We start from the raw sequence: 24,927 nt of genomic DNA on the forward strand, positions 1-24,927 counted from the left end.
CCGGCTTTACCCCCGGGAAAGGACCCCGGTACCCATTGTAGAGGAGGCTGGGTGGGCCCCAGAGCCGGTCTGGACGCAGAGGCTAGAGGAAAAAAATCCTCTGCCCCCGTCGGGGATCGAACCCCGGTCGTCCAGCCCGTAGCTAGTCACTATACTGACTGAGCTATGAAATTATGGTATCAGGGCGATGATGATGGAGGCAGCAAGGACCTCTGAAACGTCGGTAAACGTCTACCAGACTACAGAGCGCAACGACCCAGAAGACAAGCCGTCTTCTGACTCGCTGCCATGAAAACCTGATATTCTACATGTCAGGTACTGTAGACTGGGAAGTACCTTGGTATATTTTTAACGAGTCGGTACAAGGAGCAACAGATGTGTCGGACAAACTGCCTCCCACAGATCGGAAAGCACTTGGTTGTACGTCTCTGTGTCAACCACAGCACCCAGTACAAAGAATTTATACATACGCGTATGTAACGAGGAAATTTTAAAATGTGCAGACCTCGGCAACTGCTGTAAAAAGTAAAATATGTGTGTAAATTTTCTTTGTGCACATGTTCTGATAAAAATATGGCTGCCTGAAATATTTACACTTGCAGCAAGGGATGGTAAGGATTCAATCTGGAATTATCTCCTCACGATATTCAGCAACTTTATTTGTGTGATATTATTCTTGTCGTCAGTACAGAATACGTAACGCAACTGTAATTGAGCGATATCACAGATTATCACTGGCAATTTTTTTTGCAACAAAGCAAGATAAAACTTTGATTATTAAAATGTTTATAAAAGTGTGTAATTTTCATAATATTACATATTTCCTACAGTTTTTTTTTTACAGACATTAAGTACTGTTTTAAACAAGTATATAATAAAACAGCTGAAATGCATTTTAAGAACAAATAACTTCTGAGTGACCTCTGACACAATAAATCTGCCAATAAATACATTTACACCTTGCAGTTTTTAATAACAACTCGACTATGCTGGTACCTTCACAGTACATTTCATAATTAAGCATGCTACAAATTTGTAAATTCCCTTCGCACATGATAATCGACATCCATTTTGAATAAAAACACAAAACAGAATTTCTCAGATATTTCGATGATAAGACGTACAGACAGAATTCCAACAAAAGAGGGTTAAATAGCACAAAAAAACAAGGGCATGTTTGACGTGGTTCTTAATGATAGGAAAATAAATAATGTTCCTGTCAAGTTAACTTTTGCATTTACCACTTTATAACAAGTTCTTTAACCTTTCATCGTAACAGAAGAGCACACCGCGCATTACAGACGGAACAGTTCCTCAAGCATACGGCACGCTACAATATCAGTCTCTCTTAGCTTTCAGTCAATATCTTGATGTAGTTTAGGCTGATGATAACAGAGGGTAGTCATAGTCTAATACGCTTTTATTTCAATTTTGGGAAGACTGTATGGAAATGTATGGGGACAGCTCACAGCGAGGTGATTCTCATTTTCAGTACCAGTGATGGGGTTAATTTATTAACTCACGATACCATGCATGAAGATCTTCTCTGATATCTACCAATAAATTATTTTAGGTGGAAAGAAATACTGGCTTTAAACTTTTAATTAACACACTGGTAATTATTATGAAATGTGTGGAGCCCTACAGGCATCCTTCTGGAATAAAATGGCGTAGAGCTTTTGATGACTGTATGTGGGGTCTGACGTGGAGCCCCTTGTTCTCCTAAAATTGGCTGCCTCAGAAAAAATTGTGCATTATACACAATATCACATATTCTCAAAATACTCGAGTATGACCAAATACGATTTAATATTCTGGAATGTTACTCAATATGCGGAAAGACGTGTTGTATAAAATGCCACTTTGAGAAGCGCGTGAAGCTTTTGATGTGCAGGAATGCAAAGGACCAAAACCTTCATTCTGACTATCCTGAAATTGAATCCAATGTAGTGAATATTTAATTAAATATGAAGTTTGACTTTATGCAGTGTGAACAGCTTTGCAACGGTGGATTTTTGTCTCCATCCTAATGGTATGGATTACTGGAATTAATTTTTCTGTACGAAGAAAATCCATTTTTGCAATATTGATGGAAGACAATTACAGCAACGTGATGAGTAATTTATCGGAATAACCCAAAAAGTAATTAATGTAGATAATTGAAGTAAGTTTTATTGAAAATAAATTTAAAGGTAATGTGATTCCTTACATATGTAATATTCACTCAAGACTTAAATATTACATTGTATTAATGGTAATATGACTGTAAACAAATACACAAAGATGATCAAAGTTAAAAAAAATTCAGCTTATTTAGAAAAGATGCTGTGTACAAAATCCAAACCAGATATAAATATGAAGGAAAAACAAATTGTAATTTGAAAACTTCGCATACCGTGTAGTTTATAGAGTATAAAATAAGCAAACAAACAAACTATTAACACTATTGGCACCTGTGTATTTTTATAGTGTTAATAGTTTGTTTGTTCGTTCGCTTATTTTAAATTGTAATTTTAGCAATGCAAAATTTGTATCAGTAAATACATATGTTTGTCATATTCCAGAGAACACATTTCAGAAGAATGTGTACTCCAATTTGGAGTACACATACCTGCGCTTGCCTTACCAGGTTTGTTACTTATTTTTTCACTAAATTAAAATTCACAGTGAATTTACATCCATAGGTAATGAGTTGGGAAACCTATTCTTTGCGCCTTCTAAAAATGAATGTGTATTAACATACGTCATTTTCAAACAAAAACATCCATTTTTGAAGAGAATTTCATAATTAGACCATGGTTCAAAATATAAATATTTTGTTTGAAATTAACCTTTTGAAGAAAAAAATCTCACATAAATAATATTTAAGAATTTACATGGTACTGCAAAGAAAACAACTTTTTACCATTACAAATACCATCTTACTAATGCTGTTTAGAGAAATAATCCCCGTTTATAGCGAAAATCATACAAAAACCCATAAATACCAAATGAAGTGTTTCTAACTGTTGAAACAGGTAGCGCATATAATTACCAATGAGCTTTAAAGGGTCAAGGATTATTCTGGGACAGTCTCAGCATAAATTGGATTTCCCAAAGCAAACTTACACAGCCTTAGCATAATCTTCATTTTGACATTTCGGATTCTCGCGGTGGCAAGTATGAAGATGGCCATTTTCTGGGTTGTGCCAGGCTGCCTCCATCATCAGGGTGATAATTGCCCTTATAATGGAGGCAGCATTATGTCCGAAATATCGGTAAACTAACACGAAACTACCCAGATCTTAAACTTTCATTTTGTTCATCATAAAACAAATACAAATAATATAGCAATATAAGACCCGAGACGTTAATATATATGTAATAAATAAAACTGTTCATATTAATGTATGTGCAAGAATATTATACAGATAGAAATTAGAAGATTCATTAGAGTATAAGATTCACTCAGATCTCATAAGAAACATTTTCAGAGAAGAAAATCTACTAACCTTCGGACTATAAGGAACATGCAGATTTCAGGCAGCATATTACAGAGAAAAAGTGCATTTTATACTTGAGAAAATATAGTAATAAGAATTGCAATACCATAGCTAAAAACACTTGGTTTTTAATTTTAAATTATAGTTATATCACAAAGTAATATTTCAGATGTTATGTAGATCAAGGCTAAAATTCGTGACCCATTCCATACAGAGCACCGAAGACAGAGAAATGCAATGCGTATTGTAAAACTATTCAGTACCAATTTTTAACCTGAAATACACATTTGTTGCGCACATACAAAGAAACAATTTGAATAAATGTTAAGAATTATTGCAGATTCGTATTGTTAAGTCATAACTTCCAGATCATACAAACCCCCCCCCCCCCCCCCCCCCCCCCCCGGTAACCCAAATTTATGTCGATACAGGAGATTTATTAAGCATGCACATGAAAGTTATCGGATGCGACAACAAGTATTAAAACTATATTCATATATACAATACTTCTTATAATTAGAGAAGAGGCATGATTGCAATCGTCTATAACTTTCAACACTTGAATATATAAAATTATAATGTATTTATTGCATTTTATGCAAACTGTGAAGTCTTCAGTATGTGGTTATGTACTTTCGCTCCTCTCACAAGACAGCGCTACAGGAATTACTGAAGGTACGACTGTGTTTCATACCCGTCATGTCACAGTCATCTATTTACTTCACTGAATAAGATTATGCTTTACTATTACATCAGTTAACTACCAGTTCCACAGGCAAAAGAATTACTTTGTATTTATAGTTTAGATGCGTCATGTTTGTGTTCAAAATTCAAATATATATTTATTATTCAAGTCTATACACAAACTTTTAAATTGTTGATGTTAAAATTTAAAATCAATATTAATATTCTGCACCATTCATCGTTATCTCGATGTTACAATATTGCGCTTTATACTTCTACATGTTTCGATGTCATAGCATCATCTTCAGGTTTTTATCTTTAAAACTACTCTATATTTATTAATGCAAGCTTTTCATTGATTGTAGATGTAGATTACTGTTGTGGGTGTTCCTTTGATATTCTTATTATTTTGCATATTATGTTGCATATTATGTTATTTGTTCATTATTCAAGAGTTTGATGTGCAGTGTGTCCCCGTCTGATCAGGTGAATGTCAGTTCATAGAAACATGTAGTAGTATATAGCGCAATATTGTAACATCGAGATAACGATGAATGGCGCAGAATATTAATGGTGATTTTAAATTTTAACATCAACAATTTAAGAGTTTGTGTATAGACTTGAATAATAAATATATATTTGAATTACTTTGTACTTCTATGTAAGGAAAAATAATCCGTAACTGCCCGTTCTGTGAGTCGAAATGGCTGTTAAATATTTATTAATTTAATGTTTACCTACAAATATGACTGGATTTTTATAAACCTAAATTTTAAATTGGCAGGAAACCCTCTTCAAATATAAGTTCCGTGAGTTGATAGGAAAATTGTAGAAGGTTTTGTTTGCTTAAGGCTTTATGCAAGTATTTAAATTAAGCTTACAAAGTCTCTCTAAAAAGTGGGCTGATAAATAATAGTAAAACAGAATGCTATATCACAAAGTTTTTACATATAATAGTCACCAAATATTCTTTTTTATGTTGTATCTTTTGAAATTCTAATTCTGTATTTATAATTAAGAAAATGTGACAATATAAATTTGATGTCATTTACAGTATTACAATACAGATATTGTACTTATACCTTATTCTTTGTGCGCTAGGTAATGATTACACCATTTAAAAAAAGGCAGTGTTTAGTTCAGGTGTGCGCTCCAAAGAATAACTGGTCAGACCCACTGACAGGATAATTTGTTGTTGTTGTTGTGTTGTATGCAACCAGCATTAGAAATGCAATCCGGTAATTTCTGAATTCCTGCATTTTCACTGATTTTAAACAGCGACTATAATCGCAGGTTATTTTTCGTTACCAACTAAACCCACGCCTCTGCAAGCCGGGGAATGAAGGAGTACATTAAGAGACAGTTCTAGAAGTGGGAACAATGGTCTGAAAGAAGGGAAAATTTGCTGATTGTCATGAAGGATGAAGAATTAATGTTATTAAGTAGAATTTGAGGTTTTCACGGCAGTGAGTCTGAAGGTGGCTGTCATCCGAGTTGTTGCACCGTGCAGTAAAGTTTTCCGACGTTTCCGAGGTCCTTGCTGCCTCCATCGTCCTGATAATGGAGGCAGCATGAACCTCTGAAACGTCAGTAAACTTCTACCAACTACATGGCGAAACAACCCAGAAGACACCATCTTAAATTAATGTTATTACTTACAATTGTATTAATTAACTGCATGGAGCAGGATCCTCCTTTAGAAACTGACAGTTTCTCAGCTAGTCATAAAATTCCTCTCTTTTACGGAATCAAAAGAGCCCACTATTGGTCCCTATCCTGAGATATGAATTTGTTTAATTCTGTATTCAAACATATTTTTCTAACGTACTTACTATTTAACAACGCTGTATAAACTTCTAACCAAAGTCATGCATTTTTTTGAGAATGCCATGTCCTGTTAGACACCACGTAAGAAGTCTTTTCAGAATATTAGTTAGCTGTTAAAATTTTGACATTCTTACATATAACAAGAGGAGATGAGAAAGCCTTCTATTACATCATTCATCAGTCGACCAGTTCCGTCATCCAGTGTTTCAGTTCACTCCAGTACCTAACTGCCTACTACGTCTAAGCAGTGGAATGTAAACAATGACTTAAATCACTAGTTCCCTCAAACTTAAACTTAAATCATTCCACCGCCTAACCAGTTACCAGCTATTTAGCTACCTGCTGATTGGATCAGTGACTCCAATCATCGTCATGTCAGATATCAAGTAACCGAGTGGTTTTTGAGAAAAAGCGATTCTGTTATCACCGTTATCAGTAAATCGCTCATAGCTACATTGTCAATGGGCACACTGATTGGTCAATATGTACGTTTGCTCTCTTCTGGAATAATTTTCAGAGTCAACAAGAGGCCATTGCACTATGAAAATTTTTAATATTATTGCTATTGCTATGCCCCAAGTTTCTGTGTAAATATGTAAAAAAATAAAATCAGTGGATTTTTTTTTACAATACTTTTCTGTTGTAGTGATGTTTTGGTTTTTGTACTTCCATATACTAATGCTTACATGGCAATCAGTCCTCCATAAAATTGTTAGGTTAGGTTAGCAAAAGTGTATTAACAGTCGCTGGCTGCACCAGATCCACTACCTAAATGATTCCAACACAACATAAATTTTAGCGTAAAGCTTGCAGGCAAAATTCCCTATTACCTCTTTACCCAAAAGTCTAACTGAACTTTTTAAAGCATAATTAATTAAATATTTTCTGGCTCACTACATTTTTATACACAACTGTGCCTAATGATAAGATAAACATTTAATGAAGTATATTTCCTTTGTATGACAACTTGGGTTTGAAATAATGACCATCAAATTCTCCGTCTTTAGGGTTAGGTTTCATTTACCTTTAGCTTTCTTGTGGACGTTTACCACACATGAGATGAATCATTTTTCAAAAGTTAGATATTAACTACCTCAAAGAAATGTTATAGATCAGGGGTCGTCAACCTGGTCCCTACCGCCCACTAGTGGGCGATTCAAGCTTTCATGGTGGGCGGTGGGGTCTTTTGTCCGTTGTTACAAATTTTGTTCTTCCTCCACGCATCGAATACATTGCTAACAACTTCGCGAGTTTGACTTTTTAAAATATGCTTTTGCAATTTACTTTTGAATTCCATCTCTAAATTTTGAATATAGATAATAATTCACTGGACACTTCTCGAAGTATACTCGTGGACGAGGGAGCAACAAATGAGCTCCGTATCAAAGGCACGAGTTTAGTGAGCATAATAAGGGCGGGGGCTTACCACCGGCCATCACTCAGTCTTGCAGCTGTACGTCTTTCATGGTTGTGGGCAGTACGTGCGGCACCGGTCGGCGGCAAGGACATTTTACCATCAACAAAGATACAAAAGTTGGCAGTGGGTATAAAAAAAGGTTGACGACCCCTGTTATAGATGGAGTGTTAGCTTTTGATAAGACAAGTTTTTATGCCATGTGTCTGTTAGGTTAGGTGTGTTTCAGGCTCACTATGGTAAAAATACGTGAGAGCTTTAATTCTTAAGTTTCCTGTTTGTGTGTAAAAAATTCATATTAATGCACCTAGAATGTCATTTTATTACGATAAAGTGTGTTGTTAATTTTGACATATGTACCTGAAATATCATGAGGGTGGTTTAATATAAACCTGCCAGTCACAAGAACTACGTCATGCAATCCCATAATTCCATTAGAAGGGTCAGATAAGGCACCAGGCAGTTACATCATGAGCGTTACTGTGACTGTTTAATAGAGGATTTGTGGCAGTCTAGAAAACTTGGAATACAATGTTCCACATCCATCCAAGCAAGATCAGCGCGCTGTTTCAGATTTTAGCAGGCACAGAAGGCTGTAAACCAGTGGAAATTCATTGGCGCATGCAGGCACACAACCACTAAGAATGAGCTTTCAGGCAATGAATCTACTTGTGGACCAATCCTCTGGCATAAGAACAAACATCCGACATACAGTCTGGATCTCCCCCTCTGTGAGTTCCACATCTTTGGGATACTAAAGCAAAAATTCATGAGATGTTGATTCCAGCTGAATTCAATGCTCAAGAGAACTTTTTCCTTCAGAATTCTTGGAGAAAAGCATCCTGTGCTTGGTGACTCAGTGGGGTGAATGTCTTAATATGGACTCAGCAGATATTATGTAATCAACCCAGGGTGGGTTTCTAATGAAACCGCCATATTATTGTTTGTAACACGCACTGTACTCTCATCATTAGTTTCAGCTGAAAAGTACAGTAACTCAGCAGAGCTCAATGTATTTGATTTAAACAGGCACTAATATCCAAGCGAGTTTTCCGACCGCCTGCTTACAAAAATACAATTATACTTGATCAATGCCATTTCCAGACGTAAGAAAAATATATTTTTTATCCTTTTTATAAAAGCTTATTTTCTTAAACTGTAGATTTAGAAACTGGAAAATTATCATGTCACTTACATGCCCCAATGAAGTGATCAACAGGTTAAATATAAAGTTATTTTAAATAAAGCTTGTGGAACATTAAGTCACTCACTATCAGTCACAATTCTTAAAATTAAAATATTTCTAGAAAATGTGCGAATATGTAGAGCAAGTTCCATTTACAATCTATCAGCACTTGGAAAAACCATTCCCTGCACAGTGAGCTATTGCAGGTTTAACCGTAGACTGAAATGGTTTGAGCACGCCCTTGTCCGATTTGCACGAGGGAAGTTTCAGTCATACCCAGCCATATTACACATATTGTATTCAAGTAAAGATTTAATATTTCCAAACCGAGAGATTTGTAATTAAAGACATGGTTGTTAGTGCATGAACATTTCCTACAATTTCTTTATAATGATCGGCCGGTCATCACTGTACCTGTAAAGATCACTCTTACGGGACCCCACGCGACTCGAAATTTAACACAACGAACCATTAACAGAGTCCACATTCCAATACTAACAAGCTAGCCATCTTTAATATACAAAGTGCCAAACCCATAGGATTGTATTTTTGCAATGTCTGTCTGTTTCTTCAAACTGTTATATTACATTTTGACTAAGTCACTTGTTTTATTTTATTAATATCTCGCTATAATAGTGTGATGTACTCCGAACATGACGGAGTTCATTCAGTTACCATACTATTCAAGATGATGGCATAAAATTCATCAATAAAATAATTTTGAAGTGTCAGTTTTTAGAGGCGATCGGTGTTTGTTTTGAGGTAATGACCCGACTGCAAATGATATTGCGATCAACAAGAACCACGGATCTCGTCTTAAGAATATAAAGTTAGTGAATACGCAGAAAAACCTAAAACCATATGCTGCTACGATAATGTTTAATGGCAGCCATGGAAATTATCCTCATAGGTAACCTTGGAATGTCTGAAGAAAAATCAGCAGCATCCATTTTTCATACAGTTACAGTTATTTAATTTTTTTACAGATTAATGACATTCGTATATAAAATCAATTTGTCATTTTTACCTTTTCAACATTTCTACTCGTGCCTCGCATTACATTTGCTGTGAATAAAGGAGGAAATTGTTTTAATGCATTATATTGCAATGTTCATCTGAAGTTCATGTTATGTATTTACTGATTCTTCCTACACTAGTGTCATAATTTACTTATTAATATTGAGACTGTTTCCAGTTCTGTATTCCTTTTAAAATTTAAGTAGACAAAAGCAACGCAGAGCTCAAAATGCCCATTTGATTTGTTGGTACCCTAGTAAATAAAAACGATCTAGTGGCTACATTAACATGCATAATTTTTTTCAAAGTATATATCAGCACAACAAAAATGTCGCTGCGATTGTGCATTATTCAGGCAACTTTTGGAAATGATGCACTGAACTCTTGAGAACATTTCCTGACAGACCTTAGCACACAGTGGCCAGCACCAAGTTTTTAGAGGGACACTTCCCACGATTATATTAACTACTGCATGCAGAAAATAAAAAATTTGTAATAAGAGAAACATCCTTTCACTTTTATGAAAAGTTCTTTCTTCTACAAACAAAATTATTTAAAAGTTTCTATACCCTCTACTATTACTTGACTTCCGAAGCACCTGCCGTTACTTTTATCGATGCTGTCGACCTAAGATGAAGATCTTCTGGTGACGCTTTAACGTAATAATCGGCTGCCCGACTGTTGCTATAACCGTTAGCCGTGTGGCTAGTTGACTTTGCTGAGTCCGTGACATGACCATTTGTTAACTTGCCATTAGGTGAAGCACCCTGAAATAGGAGATGAAGAATATTGTAACAAACAGTCAAAAGAGGTTCATATCAAGCTTATATTTTGTACTTTGAAATTTATTCTCTGAAATGCTTTCATTTGGTTCCCATAAAACCATGTAACCTGCATAAACTATCACCTAGGTCAGGGGTGGCCAACCCGCGGCCCGCCTTGAACATTTTTCCGGCCCGCGAGATTCATCACACTTTTACAAAATATATTTATTTTATAATGGCCAAAGTAGTGAAAACCAATGTATTAAAAAAATACATTATTTGTGCATCCATATATTCAAAAATTATCTGTCGAAATTATGAGAAAAAATTAACTTTGATTTTAAAATAATATTCTTGAGATCGATTTGCAAAAGCTAAGTGAAAGAGTGGAGAAACAAATATCGCACTAGTAAAATAAATATTTTTTAATGATTTCATTATTTTTATTTCATTCATATTTATATATTTTCTATATTTAATTTTTAGTGCTATATATTTCTTTACAATGTACGCTTAGTATCATTATTATTATATTATCTATGTTTACATGTAAGAATAATAGTAAACACAATAATAATAACTCATTATGTTTCAATTTTTCACTCCAAAAAAATGTCTATAGTGTATCTAAATCTAATATGGGGATATATAATTTTATATGTGGCCCGCGGAGTTATGATGCATTTCCAAAGTGGCCCGAAAGATCATTTGGGTTGGCCACCCCTGACCTAGGTAATCCATCTTTGGTCCATTTGTTATTTTTCTTACTATCACACCCATCACCACGTTGGACAGCGCAGGAAACAGATTGCTTCCTTGACAAACTCCTCCAAATTTTTGGAAACTTCCATGATTATTTCATGATTACATCACCAAACGGTTCAGTCTATTTAAGAACGTGCCCTGCGAAACACGTGCCCCCATCCTTCGTCTGTCTCCTTTCCTGCCCGAACCTTCTTCCCTGGAAACTCGAGAACTTTATCTGTGCAGGTTTCTGTCGCTGTAAATTCAGAATATATATACTTTGTTTCTGTTAACAGAGCTCAGACCTTATTTTGTGCCACTTAAAAACAGGGGTGGCCCCATTTCACGTCCTATTTGTTTATAACACGGCACAAGTTACAAGGACCTTCCCTCACTTCAAAACCGATATTCGTAACACAGATGATACCTTTTGGACCGTAGCCTTCGTAACACCTATTCTCCCCTTCTTCTGGTAAGCTTGTTTGTAGAATTCGTTGAAGAGGAAGAAGAACATGACAGCATGCATGCCAATGAACCACACAAATGCACGAGGGTAGTTGCAGTCAATGAACAGCAGTTGGAAGGCGTGTACCATAATCGCTACAAACTGGACCTGTTGTAAAAGTAAAAACTAATAAATAATAGAAATTTTATGACTAAACCACGTATTTCCTGGTGTTCATGGGGTGCTGAATATATTCTGATTTACACAAAAGTTTCCTCTGAACCATAAAGAAACAAGGTGCAAATAATAATTACAGATTCACTGATCTGGAAATTCTTAATAAACTTACTTACTTCACTCGTACCACCATCAGCCTTCCACATTTTAGGCCCAGTGGCCTGTTATGGTCTCGTGATAGCAGTTGGAGGATCTTCACGCATTTGGTAACGGAGAATTTGGAATGGTTCTCACAGACACTTAAACTTAACCTGTTTACAGTTAGGAGCAAGGCGAGGCTAATAGGGATGAAAACTACGTAACTCTATGAAAGAGTCCTTCTTGAAAAGCTGATAGTATCTCAGGTGGTCAAGAAATTTCCCACCCCGTATAGAACCCACGTTCAATTCCATGTTCACGTCAGTCTGCTAACGGATCTCTTCAAAGTTGAATGCAGCGCACATCTTCATAGAACTGCTTCAGAATCCAATTTAATTTTTTTCTTTCTACCTACATCTACGTGTCCCAAGTAGTTTTCAGAATTTCCGGCTAAAATTTTGTATGCATTTTCATCTCTCCCATCGCGCTTAAATGCCCTGCCTATTTTTTTCATCATTTTCGATCTGATCCCTTAACAATATCTGGTGAAAAGTACAAATTTAGGAATATTATCTTTATGTAATTTTATTCAGTCTCAGATTCAAAAATATTTCTCACTGTCCAGTTCTCAAACACCCTCAATCCATGTTCGAATTTTAAATTAAGAGACCAATTTCACACCCATACAAAACAAATGACAAAACTAGATAAAAAGTATGTTGTAATTAACATTTGTGTTTCTATATAACAAAAAGATACAATTATTTTTAGCTGAATCATTAGTTCACATTCCAACTACTGTTACAAAACCACTGGCGTTTAATACATACACCAGACGATGGCGTAATGAGACTGAAACACGTGGTGCAAGCATGATACGGTGAGAAGGTCGTGTAAACAGTACCGTTATAAGTTGAAGATCACCTTAAAGGTCCAGAGAGGTTGATGGAAATGACTTCTTTGTTGCAGTTTCTTTCAGTACGTTGTAGCAAAGTTTGGACATTTGAATTATTTTAGGGAAAACTGGTTCAAAAGTATGGAACTGCATTCATATAGCTTAATGATTAAAATACGTAATAAACAATTTTGGAGACTTCCGGTTCACAAAAATTAAGGGCGTAGGCAGGCATCTAACGCACGCATTCACTAGAGAGCGGCCAGGAAATCCGGGTTTAATGTTAGCACATCTGCAATGTGCTGTAATAACACTTATCGGATAGCATTAAAGTTACAGAAATAATTATATACTTTAAGCAAGTTACTCTGATTATGCTACTTTCTGTTCACAGATTTTGGTGTTTTCTTTAATTATTCTCAATACTGAAAGTAATCATCGATATTATATTATTTTTATACATCCGTGCGCAAGACATTATATTCATGGAGAACACATTCCAACATTTCACAACGGTATATTATTAACTTGACGAAGCCTCTACAAGAGTAGTAAAAAGTAAAAGTAAAGTTTGTCCCACTATACGCCATGTAGGCGTTTGGGGTGAGAGGAGGTATAGCTCCTCTCTTCCTTGACCTCGGCACTAGAGCGGGGTGAGTGGTCGGCATCACGCCCCGGCCGTGCTTTACCCCTGGGAAAGGACCCCGGTACCCATTGTAGAGGAGGCTGGGTGGGCCCCAGAGGCTACAGGAAAAATCCTCTGCCCCCGTCGGGGATCGAACCCCGGCCGTCCAGCCCGTAGCTAGTCACTATACTGACTGAGCTATCCCGGCTCATCTACAAGAGTAGTGACAGTCTTATATAATACAGGGCACACATGCAATCTCTTCTGAGAGTCACGCAGACAGGACTGAAATATTTAGCATTCGTCGCTCCCCTCACGAGAAACAAAGCGTACACACAGAAAAGTTTTACTATATTAGCTTAGGACATTCAACAAACGAACACACTACTTAATCATATGCACAAAAATTGTATGGTTAAAAGAAACATTTTAAATGATCATATGCACATATTGCTCAGTCGCTTTGCCCAAAGCACCCACGTTGGAACAAGTTGATAGAACATCAATTCAAAATGTGCACCAGTCAAGTTTTTCACGGTTAAAAATGATACTAAGAGGAGAATAAGTGATGCTGAGTGAATCAAACTTAAAATACTTTATGTTTAGAGAAATCACGTATTATAAAATCATTAGCAACTAACCATCTGGAAAGTGGTGAGATATTTCTTCCACCACAGGTATTTTTGGTACTGTGGTCCCAGCGCAGCCAAGAGATAGTATGTGTACATCACAATGTGCACAAATGTGTTGATTAACCCAAAGAAAGTACTGTGACCTCCTGGAAGCCAAAGAGTACACAGAATTCATATATCTATAAAATATCCTTATTAAATGTTTATTATTATTACTCTATTAGTAGCAATAACTCTGCTTAATTTAAGATAAATTTTTTAAAATGTTCCGCACTGCATGCCGTAACAGCGCAAATTTTTTGGGTAGCTCTGGGGCCATCATGAGTTATGCTTGTTGCTGGTAAAGAAGGGGTCTAGAAAGGTCTGTTAGGTGGTTGCCACAGTCGAGATCAACTTCTGTAAACCACTCAAGTCCCAAATTTTTTTTAATTAAATGTTTCCAAGAAAAGGTCATGTGAATTGTATGACATGACACGTAAAACACGCACCTAAATCACTTTCTTGAGGAAAATAATGAGTTACAATCACAGTTCACGCTCTCCTCTTATAAATTAACGACTGGATCAAAATGGGGATCGAACTGGGAGAAAATTAAGACTTTCTGCTACATTTTATTTATTTGAATATTTTAATGACATTTAACTAACAATTCTTACAACTAAAAAATGAAGAAAAAAACTATAAATAGCATAAATTCTTCAGAAAATGTAATAGAGGTTTGAAGTGCTTGGGATCAAAGTCGGAGAGTGCGGAACACATCTTAAAACTACATCATCTTCACCATTCATTCAGGAATCTGTTATTACTGCAGTCAGATGTCTTAAGACATCTGGCATCACACGATACAAGACAAATGAATATTACTTAATTTTTATGATTACGGCACAAACAGGAAGTGAGCGAAGGTTTTAACGCATTAGTATGAAACTTTATTACATATAAAGTATCACATATCAGGGATAGCAACGTATAAGATTTCTCTTGGACTGGAGGAATGAAAATTGTGGACTAACCTGGTGTGAATTTGACTCCAAACCAGACACTCATCGGCATAACCCCATGGTGAATAACGTGCAGTGTAGATATGTGCTCATTTTTTTTTCTAAGTACAAAGAAAATCTGTAACATAAGAAGAAGAGATTTAATGGTTTCCAATGTTATATACAATGTTTAAAAGATATTGTAGGTGCGTCATATTGTGATTTATTTAAATAGTATTAAAAATTATATTAAAAATTGGCCGTCAATCACAATATAAGATAATTAAAAGATTAAAATATCATTTTTCGTTCCGTATCGAGTACTCGATTTACATATGGAACATTTACGACATGTTTCGGCTATCATAGAGCCGTCATCAGGTGTTATGTTATAAACGGCCAATGTTGAAAAGGTAAAACAATATTGCAGTAATACTTCAGTGGAAGTGCTGACTCTCTTAAAATCTCTTAGTTCTCACAGGACAGCCACTACTGTACTTCTCCACGCACGTTTTTTTGTTAAAATATAATACAACTGCAAGACATTAATTCAGTTTTCTGCGAAGAAAATATTTCTTTAAACTTTCTGTATAATACTTACTGTATCAAAAAATTCAGTGAATTTTGAGAAATAGTACCACCAACACGCATGTACCATCTGAAAGATACAATCAAAAAACAATTTTAATTAAAAAGTTAAATAGAGATAACACAGACATTTATAAATTACTTCAAACAGCACCACATTCATGCATTAAACCTCTTTATCATCAGTTTAATTAAAAAGAATGTCATGACGACAATCATCATCATCATCATCGTAGTTCTTGAAACTGTATAACGAAATACGTACTTGTTACGGTATAATAAGTATGCTTACGTTATTACCTTCTGAATTCAAAACTATTTTACTTCAAAAATTCTGAAAGAACGAAATGTGGTAGTGCTACGATAATTAATGACAACTGCGCACGAAACACGCAAACCTGTAGAATAAAGTGAAAACCTAGCATCTATTTTCTAATGACATCCGTACATTTCACAGTGTAACGACGACAAAAATTTGCAGCGAATGAAGGACATTATTTAGAAGGCAGGAGAATCTACAGGCTTTTTCGTGCTGCCAGATTTTAAACACGACTCCTGTCTTGGAACTCTTTGAAGACGCCACATATTTTATACACATTTATTCTGTATACATAACGAATAAATTCCTGCCTTCAAAATACATTGGCTACAGTTTCAATTTCTTGTATTTTATATATATATGAAGTAGGGGATAATGAATAAAAAGATATCTCAGTTGATAATCTATGCTGATGTTACACTAAATGCTGTGTACGTAATTAAACGGATCATCACGTATAACATTACTCTTTTTCTGTTCTTATCAGTTATTTTAAACAAGTCACCATTAGCGGATAAACATGACTTCTGTAATGGAAACAAAAATTATTGAATAACAACAAAATCTGAGTTGAGGTACGAGCAAACCATCGTGATTCTGACTAGCATACTTTACTCTTTGGGGGAAAAAAATGAAAGGGTTTTGTACGAAAACCCAACACGGAATGAGAAATATTTAACAGCACCGAAGCCCTCCAATAAAAGTATTCAAATGAAGTCAGGGCTTTGGCTTGTACCACAGGAACCACCTCTCCTATATTTAGCTTGATCCTCGAACAAACAACAACTCATCCGCGTGCTTATTACTAAATCATATTTTCTGTACTTCCGTGAATCTGATTCATGTTCTTTGTTCGCAGCTTTACATACCTAGTGAAGCCCGTCTTCTGTAGGCATGGATGAGACAGCAAGAAATTAATTAGTACTATACTCTGTAAAATGAATAAGACCGTCTAACCATGACGTAAAATCGAGACAAATATTTATGTACAGCTTAGTGGAGATTACATAGATCAAAAATTTTAACAGTGCGTGATATGTTACAAAATCCTCTCACTGATGTTAAGTCAGAAACCGACATTTCAGAGACTAGTTCTGTCTTCATCATCGTGAGGAATAACCAGAATTCACTGATATTTTGGAGACAGTGCTAGTCCCTGAAACATTTGCTTTTGACTCGAGGACTTTACGATACTGACGAAGTCCGTTTGCGGAAATATACACCATATGTGGCATTTACATAAAGAGCAGAAGATATGTCTTTAAGAGGTTGATGAAGCAATTATGGCGTTTTATACAGAGACAAAACTCTCTTTTGATATTTTTATTAAAGAAAGACGATAAGTGTGTGAACAGAGAAAAATTCCAGTATCAAAAGGTAATAGATCTATCATTAAATTTAATATTCACATCTTCCGCTTCTTCTTGGTAAAAATGGCATAAAACGTCATAGCTCAGCAAAAAGATTTGCTACATTAACACTGAAGTTTTCAGCAGCAAAACTCTTGTTAATTAAACTGGATTGTGATAAATTAAAATTCAACACAAGAAGATAATGTAATTAAGCGCAGCATCAGAAAACTACATGTAGGGTTTGAGGCTTTCATGGCAATGTGATTGTGGTCCGTGCTGTCGCGCCATGTGCTCCTATAATCGAGCGCCTGTTGCCGTAAGACTGCAAGGGGCAACAGTTCAGAAGGCCACGACCCAAATAAATGCACAAAAATTAAAGAAAAACAAATGACATTAAAATTTAAAAAAATTGCAATAAAGTCAGCAACACATATTCATATCAACGCAACTGGCATTTTCCTGATACCAACATGCAGTATGTGTAATAAATTATGAATCTAAACCAGTGCTTCCCAAACCTGGGTAAAAGTGGTTTTTCTTTGGGTAACGACACACCCATTTCTGTGTGGCTTGACTGAAATGATGGAGCTTAGGTCGAGCAGTCAGCGCAAAATGTTATTTGAGGGAAAAAAAGGGCCATTTGGAGTCTTTCTGGTTAACAATTCACGATGAGCTGGGGAGGCCGTGATGCAGTTTCCGAGCACCTGCATGTGCGAAGTGGGATTTTCCACTCTTGCCTTCATAAAGGGCACAAAACCCCGAATACGACGTGAGGCGTGCTCCGTCTCCGATTGCTCCCAATTTTGCGGAACTAGTGAATAAGATGGAGCAGTGGCGTTGCACTCATTGGCTGGGACCTACCAAATTTTCTGTGGCTGCTAAAATGTTTAGAGACGCTTAAAATAAAGACATTGCGTCAAAAATATTGTTTCCTTATCTCTTCGCTTGTCATTTATGTTTTCTGTGCAGTTATTGTTTAACCTACATTGGGTAAAAAGGACTTTCTGATTATCGGTTTTGGGTAATTATGGAAAAAGTTTGGGAAACAGTGATCTATATTCATCGATGTTCCCTTAATCACAGATTAATAAGTGTACTATCAAAATACATTTTACTGATTGTTCCTACTCTTCTCATTTTTCATTTTCAAGATTGGTTTTTATTTAAACAAAATTTACCGTGTACTGTAAAGAAACAGAGCAAGATCTCTTAAATGTGAAGTTTGAGCGAGGAATTAACAGTTTGACACCACAAATACGGTTCCTAGCACAGAACGGTCTTACGCGGAAAGAATCGACTGGCATAAGAATGTGCAATGCTTCAGACCAAACAGAACTTGAGAAGACGAAGCGTAAGTTTGATTTCAGATTCTTATAAAGGTGAGTACGAAGATGACCATCTTCTGGGTTGTAGCGTGATTAGTCTGGTAGAAGTTTACCAGACCACATGGCACTCTTGCCCGAGTTACTGCTATAAATATATCAGTTTTGTGTGCGCACTCTGCAAGACCCGTATTACATTGACGAATATGTACCGAAGGTGGCCGAATTGGCTGATAAAGTATTCTTAATAACGAAGCAACTGTTAAGCGATAGCAGATGGAAATACAAATTATAATTTCAGTTTTAGATAGTTTAAAATTTGAATTAAGATACTGTATTACACGCTGCACGGGATTTCTCTGGCCAGAGACGTTCCTTATATCTGAAGCTATTAATGCCTGGTTATATTGACTGCTGCATTATGGGAAATATGTGCAAATCTCACGTACTCCCATAAGAGAACAGTTTTTTCTTAAGAAACTAATATTCATTCAAGTGGTCAAGAAACTCGTCTCATCTTCCGCGGAACCTTAGGGTTCATGGAATATTAAAATTTATTAAAAAAAAAATTGAGAATTAAATGTACATCTTTTCTTGGATCAATTAATTTAACAATTTCTCTACGCATAGCAATGACACTTGGACAGTTTATTAAAAAAAATTATTTTCTCTCTGTTTTCATGTGTAATCCTCTTTAGCCGATTCATTTTTTTGTCCAAGATCTTGCTGTTTGCCCCCTAGCAGTGCTTACGAGCGTACACAAATTACACTTAAATCTGTTGCACTGTTATTATCGCTCGGAGCATGGAAACTGGAGCGTTGATGATATTATTAGATTGAGGACAGAATTTTGTCAACTCACCCTAATTGTGACTGGGTGATTTGAGTAGTCAACTGGCTCGCAGCGTAGATTATAACGACCAGTCAGCCACCCTGACATGCCTATCTGCAATGACACAACAAAATGTTTCCTTCAGCAACAAACAAACAAGGAAATTATATCACATTAATTATGTCTTAGATTGGCATTTGAACATCAGTCGACGGCAACTTCAGTTAAATCAAATTAACTAAACTCAACAAAACAGTCTGTACTGAATAAACCCTTGCAGGCATCAGTTAAAACTTTCTCCTCTAATGCCGACAGCTAACAGGATTCGACGTAACAGTTCAGTCAGGCCGTCCGACATACGAGGTGCGATCGGAAAGTTTCAAGACTGTGTCAATAGATGGCGAACCGGTTGTAGTACGAGCTTCTGCGTTTAGGGGGTGCGGCCTACATTCATAGTGAATCAGTGTGCCAGCCGGCATAATCGAATTAGCATTTGTTTCTTAGTTACGGGCGTTTTGGTAGTGCATTACACCGACCCTCCTGCGATTTCAGGAATGGCGTGTGCATCAAATTTTGCCAAAGACTCGCCAAAACGGCTACGGAAACCTATGAAATGCTAAAGCAAGCATTTGGGGAGTCCGCAAACTTTTGTGTGGCATTCACGTTTTAAAAATGGCCGAACCTCTGTCGATGATGACGAGCGTTCTGGACGACCATCTTCGATCTTCGAGCACAACGCCCGAAAATGTTACGAAGATCGACGTCGTACCATCAACGACTTGTGCGACATTGTTGGGATAGGCTATGGGACCTGTCAGCTGATTCTAAAGGAAGAACTCCACATGCGACGCATCCTGTCTGAGGACCAGAAGCAGAATCGACTTCTCGTTTGTCAGGAGCTCAAAGATCTTGCAAGAACCGACCCCAACTTCCTTTCTAAGGTTTCCTCTTCCCAAAGATGAAAATTCAGCTAAAGGGAAGGAGATTTGAGACGATAGAAGAGATTCAGGCAGAATCGCAGATGGTGCTTGACAGGCTGACAAAGAAAGATTTCCAGGGATGTTTCCAGGCTTGGCAGCGGCGCTGGGATCGTTGTGTTCACTCCCAGGGGAACTACTTCGAGGGTGATGGATGAATTTAATACCTGAGATAAGTGTACGGGTTTTTATACGCGCAGTCTTGAAACTTTCCGATCGCACCTCCGAAGCTTCGGCGCTTGTTTGAGCATTTTGTCGCTGCATTCCAGGACCAACTCAGATTAAAACAACTACTTTAAGAGGGGCGTGGCCACAGAAATTTGTCCAACCTGTAGGTGCATTTCTATTCTGCTTTATAAAAAGTCGTGAGAGCGCTGACATAATATTTCATTACACAAAATTAAGAATGTCTGAAAGTTAATCGCGTACATAAGATGGTAACACCTTTTAAACATGAGTAAGACGAGAGAAGGCACAGAAAACTTCAAGTGTGACGTTGCTCACCTCACAAAAAAGCCATAAGCTGAATAAAACTTGAAAAAAATTGTAATAAATCAGCACATTCCTCAGTTCCATAGGTTTCTTATTCTCCATTATTCTAGGACCCAAAACTTTTACGAGATAGACATAGGTCAGACATATTGCTAACGTTGGGAGCGGACTGCTCATCAGAGGCCATTTGGCTGTCCTTGGATCTGCAACACAAGAAAGATATTACATGAAAACTGTGACATTGCTGCTCCGAATCTGTTAATAAATAAATACTTTTATTACCTTTAACAACTCTAGACACTAATAAAACACAGAAGATCTTAATTAGAGATTATAATGTGTATAAGCGAAAATACATCAAAAAGCAACTCCTACGCCTCCGTTAGTTTAAAAAGCGGTTCCTGGTTCTGACCGAGTTCAAAATTTGGTCCAAGAAAACCGGTACAAGGCCACGGAAGACACAAGTCAAACAAGATCCATTCGGATGATTCATAACATAAATAAAGCTAACATGTTTGAAGACATAAAAATTACAGTTACTTCTAAATCGACGCAATGAACACTGATGTTGTACCAGGCTTTAAAAATTCGTACGTAATTACGTCGTTCATCCAAGTCCAGAAGTTCAAAGTCGAATATTTGTGGAATCCAATTATCCTTTCGTCAGTTTTATAAGGTTAAAATGTATCGATGTAGTTCACTTTAAGGAAACGAGTGACGAACAGGTGCTGCCACTTAGTTTCTCCAAGTATCTGACCTTGGAAAGTTCAAAACTATCTGAAACTTCCACTTAAAGCCTCTCAAGGCCTGTGTACACACACGGATTTTCCTTACACGTACACTTTAAGGTTAAAATATGCGCACAAATCTCCAGTTCGTATGATACCTGCAGCTCCAGCATTCTTTAATTTATATTTCGTAACGTGAGCAGGGTTTTCCGGTTCCCGCTACAAACACGAATATGGTGATTGGAGAAGAAACTTCTAACGTCATGTTTCAGTTACGGCCCTGGTACAAGTGGATTTCCAAGGCCAATAATTTACATGAGGAAGAAGTCTGTGACCCTGCATGGATTCCGATGGACGTACATATTCATCTGTGTTTTCCGTCCATCACTAACTAACTACCTGGCTTAGGGAACTCGAAGGTTCATCACCGAATAAACCAAAGCCCTCCATCGGGCCAACAAAATCCAGTCTCCTTCGACTCCTATCTCCCACAGATCCCGCTTAATACTATCCTCCCATCTACGTCTAGGTCTCCCCAGCGGTCTCCTCCTCTCAGGCTCAAATGCACCCTAGAAGACTCTTTGTTCATGAAAATCCGCCATTCCGAAATCGCAGGAGGGTCGGTGTAATGCACTACCAAAACGCCCGTAATAAGAAACAAATGCTAATTCGATGATGCCGGCTGGCACACTGATTCACTATGAATGTCGGCCGCACCCCCTAAACGCAGAAGCTCGTACTACATCCGGTTCGCCCGCTATTGACACAGTCTTGAAACTTTACGATCGCACCTCGTAATTTTACGAAACAAGCAAAGGGTTAAACATTTAAATTTCCGTCCCACTAAAGCGCTGCTTGTAGCTAACGTAAGTTACTTACATTAACAGCAAGTATTTTCTGTACGAAAGCTGTTTTATCAGATCTACACTCCCTTTGGCAAGAAGCCGAGAATGGAAAACCGAATAACACTGCTTCGTACCTGAATTCAATTCAAACACTCGAGGAATGGCGACGAACACTTAACGATGTCAGTCTTCTGTCACCTTGATCCGTTTCGCGAAAGCGTACACACCAGCAAGAACATTCAGCCTCCGTTAATAGGCCAAGGTCTAATTGATACGAAAACTAAGATGGCTGTCGTCTGGGTTGACGACATTTCACATGTCCTTGTTCCCTCCCCGTCGCCCTGACGACTGAGCAACAAGCAGCTCTGAAACGTCAGTAGACTTTTACCAGAATACACGGCGCTTCAACCCAGAAGACAGCCATATTCCTCTAAAATGGTGTTTGAACAACTTTAACGATTATTATTCCGACAGATGGACGTACAGTCGCTACAAGCACAGAGGGATGAGCAGGAAAGGCAGCTAGCTGCATACACGGCCCAGAGCGTAGAGGAGCGCCATAAGCGGCAGTTCCTAGTATTACGTGAAATACTTTTAATACCAGAAAGTTCCTCCCGAAGACAGGAAGATGTGTTCTGGATAGCAAAACGGTACCAATGGAACTGCTTGGTAACCCTAACGATACAGTGAAAGAGTTAATTTTGAAACAAAATACTGGATATATAAACTGCTTGTGCGATAAATGCAAAATGAAGAAATCAAAATGATTAACCACCGTTTGATGTTTGTCTGTTTCCTGTGTTGACAATCGCAAATAGTCTGGGTCATTCGCGCGGACGTAAGAGTTTCTGCGAAAAATACCTTCCCAGTTTTACATTTAACCGTTGCACAAAGTTGTTTCCGTCGTATAAAATTACGTGCTCGATTATTTAATGCCGGAAGTTTGCCATTTTCCCCTCTCCAGAAAGGCCAATGTCATTCTGTGATTGTGTGTTAAATACTAACGCACATAGTTGTTTGTGACGGAAATATTTATCACAACTTCAAAGAGTTAATTTACGAACATTAAAAGCAATGTCAAATGAAATACAAGCATTTTCCATTGTTGATAAACGTCATAACAAAGTCATCACTTCTTAAAAATATCACTAGTCAGATGTCGCCAACAATGACTTCCAATTCGCACTGCTTCGAAGGGACTTCACGAGCTGTGGCCAATTATTACATATTCATAAATTAAGAATAAACGCTGTCCCAACTTGCACATAAAGCCAACGACCTTGGTTGGAGCGAAACACAAACAAGCTGTGTCTAGTTCTGTTTCGAATAAGGAAGAATTTCCAGAGTAGTGAAAGGAATCTACATAAAAAGGACGGGCGATAAATTTCACTAGTAATTACCTATGAATATCACCACGATCAGCTACACATACAAATTCATTCAACATTCTCCGGTCAAGGTTAACTGCATGCAGAGAAGGAACTGGACTTCGATGTAATCGATCGGCTACTGATCGAGTAATCGAACATTCGTCAGACACAGATACTCGAGAAAAAAGTTGACAGTGGAACCACGGTTCCGGAGAATTTGACGTAAATACGTCTATACGGAAAGGAAGTTTATATATTGGCTTTATTCTAAATATTTCCTTTATACAGGCTTTACATTTGAGTAAGGTTTGATGAAGACTTTGCTTAATCAACTTGAATTAGTTACGCTTAAGATGGGTCTGTGGTAGCTGAATGTAATGTAAGGTAAGGTTAGGTAAGGTAACTATGTAGGTAACCATTGTTGTTTATTTGTTGATAAACAGATGACGTTTCCAAGGTAACATAACAATGAAGTTACACTTTTTCGTTTCCCTTTTTCGTAACATTTTTTCGTAACACTTTTTCGTAACACATTTTTGCCGAATAACACTGACCCTAAAATATAGACGTATTTACGTCAAAAAATAGAAAACAGAATTCGAGTAAAAGAAGTTTTTAAAGTTTAAATCTGAGGCATTTCACGTTTAAATGACGCGTGTGAAGAAACTGTTATATTCTGAGCGTTCCGCTGCAACATTTAATCACAAACGAATCAATATCGAGGCAACTGAAGCGTCGAAGTGGTTACACGAAGCCCTCGAGTCACATGTTACGTAATGCCTTCGATCTGTGACTTTCTCTTGAGTTAGAATGTTTCCTCTGCTCTCGGGCGCTGTCTGCAGTGGACTTAATTGCATTGTGGTGAAAATACTTTTTCTCCGATTGCTGCAAGTACTTGGATTAGTGGAAAGAACGCCTCCTTCAATATGACTTCCGATCTTGTGCCATAGACGACCTCAAACACTACTTAATTAGTGAGTTTTCAGGTTCAGATGCCTGTCTTGTGGGTTGTCGCGCCGTATAATATGGCATAAGTTTACCGACGTTTCGGAGGAGATTGTTGCCTCCATCATCAGGGCGATGATAGTGGCA

The 24,927-nt window shown here is 37.1% G+C and overlaps 1 protein-coding gene across 8 annotated transcripts in view; it reads right to left on the reverse strand.

The window, feature by feature from the left end:
• Positions 1-638: 638 nt before the first annotated feature.
• The window catches only part of LOC110840095 (very long chain fatty acid elongase AAEL008004), a 78,992-nt gene continuing 54,703 nt past the window's right edge, over positions 639-24,927 (reverse strand). For 6 of the 8 annotated variants that reach the window (XM_022084923.2, XM_022084913.2, XM_022084907.2 and 3 more), the window contains 7 exons: positions 20,905-21,095; positions 19,454-19,537; positions 15,612-15,668; positions 15,044-15,149; positions 14,040-14,176; positions 11,546-11,731; positions 639-10,377 (listed from right to left, as the gene is read on the reverse strand). In XM_022084923.2, the coding sequence (XP_021940615.2) occupies positions 10,189-10,377; positions 11,546-11,731; positions 14,040-14,176; positions 15,044-15,149; positions 15,612-15,668; positions 19,454-19,537; positions 20,905-21,095 (950 nt within the window). In that variant the 3' untranslated portion in view covers positions 639-10,188. Of the gene's footprint in view, positions 10,378-11,545; positions 11,732-14,039; positions 14,177-15,043; positions 15,150-15,611; positions 15,669-19,453; positions 19,538-20,904; positions 21,096-22,499; positions 22,522-22,599; positions 22,810-24,927 lie in introns of those variants that run through there. The other 2 variants (XM_022084941.2, XM_087344713.1) reach the window with 2 other exon arrangements.

This window comes from Zootermopsis nevadensis, unplaced genomic scaffold (genome assembly GCF_977971745.1).
Source record: "Zootermopsis nevadensis isolate Lab colony 2312 unplaced genomic scaffold, Znev_1.0 Znev_ptg000001l, whole genome shotgun sequence".
In the NCBI taxonomy this organism is placed as follows: domain Eukaryota; kingdom Metazoa; phylum Arthropoda; class Insecta; order Blattodea; family Termopsidae; genus Zootermopsis; species Zootermopsis nevadensis.